The 6,414-nt window shown below is 60.1% G+C and overlaps 1 protein-coding gene across 1 annotated transcript; it reads left to right on the top strand.

Moving 5' to 3' along the window:
• The first annotated feature begins 378 nt into the window (after positions 1-378).
• Positions 379-6,173, top strand: MNX1 (motor neuron and pancreas homeobox 1). The gene is made up of 3 exons (XM_066235628.1): positions 379-1,742; positions 4,592-4,752; positions 5,239-6,173. The coding sequence occupies exons 1-3, from the start codon at positions 1,049-1,051 to the stop codon at positions 5,587-5,589; spliced, it is 1,206 nt and encodes a 401-aa protein (XP_066091725.1). The 5' UTR covers positions 379-1,048; the 3' UTR covers positions 5,590-6,173.
• Positions 6,174-6,414: the final 241 nt, after the last annotated feature.

Raw genomic sequence — 6,414 nt, 5'->3', positions numbered from 1 at the left:
CCCCCTGGCAGAGAGCTGTCACCAAGGACCCACTCCATGGCAGGTGAACAGATCTCCAAGCCGACCTGAGTTCGCACGCAGACTCTGCCCTTTTCACCTTGACCGGGCCGGGGACTCACGGCGACATTGGTAGAACGCAATCTCACGCAAACTCACAAGTGTGCGTGCCACACACAACACGTGAAACATCACTTCCAACAGAAGGTGAGAAGGTTCCACCGTAGAGGGTGGGCGACAGGGACACAAACCACTCCGATGCACCGCGGAGACCCAGGAGCAAGGCTTGAGGAACGGAATGGCCTTCTTTATACTGTGGTCACGGAGCGGAGTGGCTGGTTCTGGAAGCAGCGTGGATTCTCCAACGGAGAAGTGGACAAACTCAAGTGCAGACCCGGAGGCGGGAGAGGACGTGCTCTGTAGGTTCTAGGTGACGGGAGCCCAGAGAGGGAGAGCATGTCGCAGGGGCTGGAGTCGAGAAGCCATTAGGGTCCCATGGGGACCTGCGCTGGCAGGTCCCCAAGGAGGAGGAGCAGGGACCCTAGGTTGCGCCTCAGAGTTGTCCAACCACTGTCACGGTCTCCTCCCCGCTATCGCAGCTCGGCACCTTGGGCTGTTTAGGACCCCGCGGCGCAGAGGCGGGGCGGCGGGCGGCCGCGACGGTGACAGGTGCGCCCCTCGGCCAATGGCCTGGCCGGCGCCCCTCCCTGGTCCCCCGCCTTAAGCGCCAATCGGCGACCGCGCAGCGCTTCAAGTGTGCGCAGGGGCGCGGGTCCCCACAACGGCGCCAGCGTTCTCCGTCCGGCGCCCCAGCACTCGCGTGGAGTTTGTGCGAGTGCGTGTAAGCGCGGCCGGGGCGGGGCCCGCGCGGAGGAGGCTTGGGACATGGTCACTCTCGGCTGAGTTTCCGGCGGCGACTTTGATTATTGGCAAATAATTACCATAACAATACCGAGCCCTGGGGCTTGCCACGCCACGCACAGACGTCGCGAGCCCGCACACGGCCGCGTCACCCACCACCCGGCCCTGATCGCCAACCCCTAACGAGCCGATGGAAAAATCCAAAAATTTCCGCATCGACGCGCTGCTGGCCGTGGACCCCCCGCGAGCAGCCTCGGCGCAGACTGCGCCGCTGGCCCTAGTCACGTCGCTCGCGGCCGCTGCATCTGGCCCGGGAGGCGGCGGGGCCAGCAGCGGGGCCAGCGGCAGCTGCAGCCCCGCGTCCTCTGAGCCGCCCGCTGCATCCGCCGACCGCCTGCGAGCGGAGAGCCCGTCGCCTCCGCGCCTGCTTGCCGCGCACTGCGCGTTGCTCCCCAAGCCAGGCTTCCTGGGCGCGGGCGGCGCTGGCGGCGTGGGTGGCGGCGCGGGCGGTGGGCCCGGGGGTCCCCACCACCATGCGCACCCGGGCGCGGCCGCCGCTGCTGCCGCCGCCGCCGCCGCCGCCGCCGCCGCGGGGAGCCTAGCGTTGGGGCTGCACCCAGGGGGCGCGCAGGGCGGCGCGGGGCTCCCGGCGCAGGCGGCGCTTTACGGCCACTCGGTCTACGGCTACTCGGCGGCGGCGGCGGCGGCGGCAGCGCTGGCTGGCCAGCACCCGGCGCTCTCCTACTCGTACCCGCAGGTGCAGGGCTCGCACCCCGCGCACCCAGTCGACCCCATCAAGCTGGGCGCCGGCACCTTCCAGCTGGACCAGTGGCTGCGTGCGTCCACCGCCGGTATGATCCTTCCCAAGATGCCTGACTTCAATTGTGAGTACCGCGTGGCCCTCTCGCCCGGGGAAGGAGAAATACTGGGGTAGGGCATTCCTGGCAGACGGTTGTCTCGCGCATCCATCCGCCTCCACCCGGCACCTCCCTCCCCTTGCTCTCTGCTCTGAGTGAGCCGTGGCAGCGCCGCGGAGCCACCTCACTCTGCCCGGGGCCCGAGAGGATTCGTGCGGGCCGTGCGGTGTGAGAGCCGCAGCGAATTATTAAAATGGCCACGTGCGGGCCTTGCCTCCTTTTTCTTTCAACGGCTAGGGGCAGAGGTGTGAGACTAAAATCTAATGATTAACCGGCAGGCTGAGGAAGAAGGAAGTGACAGGGGAAGGAGCGCCCCAGAGCGCCCTGGGTCAGGAAGGCCTGGGGGTCAGGAACCGGGCGCCCATATCCAGGGAAAGAGACTTGATTTTGTCCCGCATTCTGGGTTCTGGAGAGACCCTGACCCATTCCCGGAGAGGGAGAGATCCAGGATCAGCGAGAAAGAAATGGGCTCCAAGAGTCAGGCCACCTCCTTGCCTTGCCCTGGGCTCTGCCCACCTCTGAAAGGGGCTGAGTCCAGGGTGCTAAGCCTAGAAGGCAGATGGCCTGAGGTGAACCGAGTGGCAGCCAGTGGCACAGGGGCACCCGTGGGCCAGGAGATTCGTCTTCCATCAGGAACCCCATCACAGTGACTTTTAAACAGCAGGTACTCATTTTGAAGTGGGGGTGCCCAACACCGAAGCAAACCTCGTCCGTTAGGAAGGAGAAAGGGAGGGCCGGCTACCCCCAACCCGAGAACCAGTGGACTGTGTGTTGCGTGCTCGCCACCACCCAGGCGAACCAACTCTCTAGGGCCTTTGCCAGTTCTGGCTTACCTACCTCCGAAGTGCTGGGCTGCACTGGGCTGCACAGGGGGGAGTCTGGGTCTCCATCCTCGGGCCCCACCCGGCAGGGCTCAGAAGAAGATGCATAAGGCTTTATGCTTCCAGCGCCCAACACCCAAACAAAGAGACCCCATTGTTTCTGTCTGAGTGGATTTGTTTAGACTGAGGAGATGCAGGCATGGGTGAGGGAAAAAGCCAAAAAGAAAACAGAAATAAACACTTGCCAGAATTCAGATTCCTCTGCTAGAAGCCACGGTTGTGACTAAACAGAAGAAAGCTAAGACCCTGGAGGGCTGCAGAAGTCACAGCCCAGTGAGAAAATCCCAGCAGGGGCACTGTTTGCCGGTGGCCACCCAAGCTTTTCCCCAGCTCAGCTCCCAGAGGCCCTAATGGCCACCCATTCCTTCCCATTGGAGGGTCATTCCCTCCTGAGTCCCCACAAAGAAGAGGGAAAGCTCGCTCTCACCTCTCATTTGGGAGGGCTGCCGCTTCAGACACAGCTGATCCTGGGTCAGGGGAACACAGGGCACCCTCCAGGCCTAGCCACCAAGCTCAGTACACCTTGTCTCCTGGATTTCTCATTATGATCTGTGTTTTGCACAGTCTGGGGTGCTCAGTCTCCCACTGTGGGGGAGTGGTGGTTTCCACACTGGCTTCCCTCCCCTGGGTGCTGGGTCTTGCAGCCATCCGGGTGTCTTCTCGGGCCTTCCTGGAACCCAAGGTCGCTTAGGAGACCTACTAAAACTACATCCCTTTGCCAATACGCTTTTCCCATTTCTGGTTCCAAATGTGGACCCCGGAGGTAGCCGACCTGAAACCCAGCCAGCCTGAAGTCCACAAAGGAATGTGAACACTGAGCCCTAAAGGGCAGTGATGAACTAGCGAGGGTAGGGAATGTGTTCCGAGTCTTGCTCTGGTCACCTACCGGAAAACCTGTTCCGTTGCTTTAATTGGTTTTCTCTGCTTTTGGATGGCATTTAGCAAATGGTCCCTCCGGAGGAGCCAGTGATTTAATTAAAGTTCTAATGTATTGTCAAGTTGGGAATTCGGGGCCTTGTTTAACTAAAGCGGGGGGGCGTGGGCCTCCCATAAAGCAAATTGCCCGTCCTAGAGGAGCTAGCTGCTCCTCCAGGCGGGCTGGCCTCTTCTCTTTTCTTTCTTTTATTGTCTAACACTTGTCAGGCTCCTGGGAAATCAAGGGAAGTCTCGTTTTGGGGTCATAAAATTCTCTGTGATGTAACCGTGTGAAATTATGTAAATAAAAGCCGAACCTCCTTGAATGCACAGAAAGCTGAGTCCTCTTCTGCCGGGGCCTTTCATTTACATAACGAGAACGGTCCTGCAAAGGCTTCCCATCTTTCCCCCCGCGGGGACCCTCTGTGCCCTGAGGGCAGGTTGTCAAGAAAACGTTTTAAATGGGGTAAAGTCTATGATGAACACACCCGTTTAGGCCCAGGATTGAGTCTCCTTCCTTCCTTCCTTTCTTTTTTTCTTTCTTCCTTCCTTTCCTCCTCCGCCCTTTGTACTTCAGGCCCCCTCCCCCTCGCCTCCGCACAGTTCCTCCGGGTGGGAAGAAGCAGCGATTCCGGGGAACCTGTTCGGATCTGGGCCTGAGTTGGGGAAGGCGGAGGAGGAGTGGGAGGTGCCTTTTCCCGTGGCCTCTGCTTTCTTGCCTTTGTCACTCTTCTTTCTTCCAGCGCCCAACTCAGGTGGAGAAGGCACACCTGGGGGGATAGGCTCTCTTTAATCAGACAACCAGGCCCTCTGTGATAAAAAAAGATTTTGTCCCATTAAATCCAAAGCATCTGGTTCCACCGGGCCTCCAGCTGACCAGTCCCTTGAGGAGAGAGAGGTCGCTGACATGGAGGGAAGAGCGGGGGCTCTGCAGGGCCCACGTTGGTAGAACAGGACGCAGTGGGAGCAGGCGGAGGACTGAGCCAGAATGCGTCCTCACGCCCTGTCCCCGCCCCGCAGCCCAGGCGCAGTCGAACCTTCTGGGGAAGTGCCGCCGTCCGCGTACCGCCTTCACCAGCCAGCAGCTGCTGGAACTGGAGCACCAGTTCAAGCTCAACAAGTACCTGTCGCGGCCCAAGCGCTTCGAGGTGGCCACCTCTCTGATGCTCACCGAGACCCAGGTGAGCTGCCACCTCCCTTCTCCCCCCACATCTTGACCTCCGGGGACACTGTCACCTAAGTACGCTTGACCATCCGCGCCCTGCGGATCTGAAGCGGCTCCTTTTCCACCGTTGGGCTGCGGACTAATACCCGGGGACAGTTCACGTGACCCCAGCCAAGTTCCTGTACCGCGGCTCGAGTTCCGATTCATAGGTTGCGGGGGGGGGGGGGGCAGGAATCTGCATTTTAACGACCCCCCCTTCTGAAGCAGGCAGCATTACATAAATTTTGTTCCTGAAAGAGAGGAGGGAACATCTCGAGATTCCCAGGCACGCACCGAGCTGCCCTGGTCCTCCCCGCAGACCCCAGGGCGCGGGTGGAAAAAGGCGCAGCCGCGGGATCCAGCCGGAGCCGGAGTTCTTTGATCTGAACCCCACTCCGGGCGGGGGCAGGTGCAGGAGCCTAGGGCGGAGGGTAACCGCGTATGGCTCTCCTCGTGCCCGCAGGTGAAGATCTGGTTCCAGAACCGGAGGATGAAGTGGAAACGCAGCAAAAAGGCCAAAGAGCAGGCGGCGCAGGAGGCGGAGAAGCAGAGGGGCGGCGGCGGCGCGGGCAGAGGCGGCGGCGCGGAAGACAAGGGCGACGAGGAGCTGCTGGGGCCGCCGGCGCCTGCGGACAAGGGCAGCGGACGGCGCCTGAGGGACTTGAGGGACAGTGACCCCGAGGAGGAGGACGACGACGACGAGGACCATTTCCCCTACAGCAACGGCGCCAGCACGCACGCAGCTTCCTCCGACTGCTCCTCCGGGGCCGACTCCCCGCCCCCGAGGCCCGGGCACCAGCCCCCGCCCCAGTAGGACCCCAGGCCGGTGACAGGAACGCAGAAACCCCTGGATCCCTGAGCCTCTCCCAGTGCCCTCCGCAGCCACCAGCGGGGGCCCTCAGACACCACACCCTGGCCTGGGGGCTGCCTGTTTGGGCCACAGCACCTGTCTGCTCTTGATGGGACATGCAAGAAGGCCCAGCGGGTTCAAACTTGAATTCTTGTTCTTATAAATAAATTTAATTTTAGATGGTCTTGGGGGATGGTGTTTGTGAGAAGAACCCCCGCCACCAGGGGAGGCCTCCCAAGCTCCCCTTACAGAGCGGAGAAGGCTGAAACCTGCAGTGTTAAACGACCTCGAAACTTGAAACCTTCTCTGGAAATACTATTCCGCTGAGTCTTGAAAAGAGAAAAAAATGTTTGTGCTTATGTATCTTAGGGGAGGGGGGGGGAAACTTTATGTCACGAGCGTTCAAACTGCTGGAAATCTCAAAACTATACTGTCTTTATTTTTGTACATTGTATTTATATATAAAAAGAAACGTCTACTTATGCATGCTAAATTATTATTTAGCTTCTCCCATCGTCCACGATGGAATGTAAAATAAATTGTTTTTTTACTGGACGAACGCGCAGATCTCTGGGGGGAGAGGGGGTTATGAAGGCTTTACAGTTTTTGTTGTTGAAACTATGGGGTTGTCTCCCGCAAACCCCAATTCACAGCAGGCAGGGAGAATCAGAATCTCAGAGTCGCGTCAGGGTGTGAGGACCGCCTCCTCCTCTGGGCCTTGAGCGGGCCGGGAACTGGATTCGGCTGCGGCGGAGTCGCAGGTGTGAAGTGTTGGTGAAAAGTACCTGA

The sequence above is a fragment of the Saccopteryx bilineata genome, chromosome 6, assembly GCF_036850765.1.
Source record: "Saccopteryx bilineata isolate mSacBil1 chromosome 6, mSacBil1_pri_phased_curated, whole genome shotgun sequence".
Classification (NCBI taxonomy): Eukaryota; Metazoa; Chordata; class Mammalia; order Chiroptera; family Emballonuridae; genus Saccopteryx; species Saccopteryx bilineata.
This window is presented reverse-complemented; position numbering and strand designations above follow the sequence as displayed.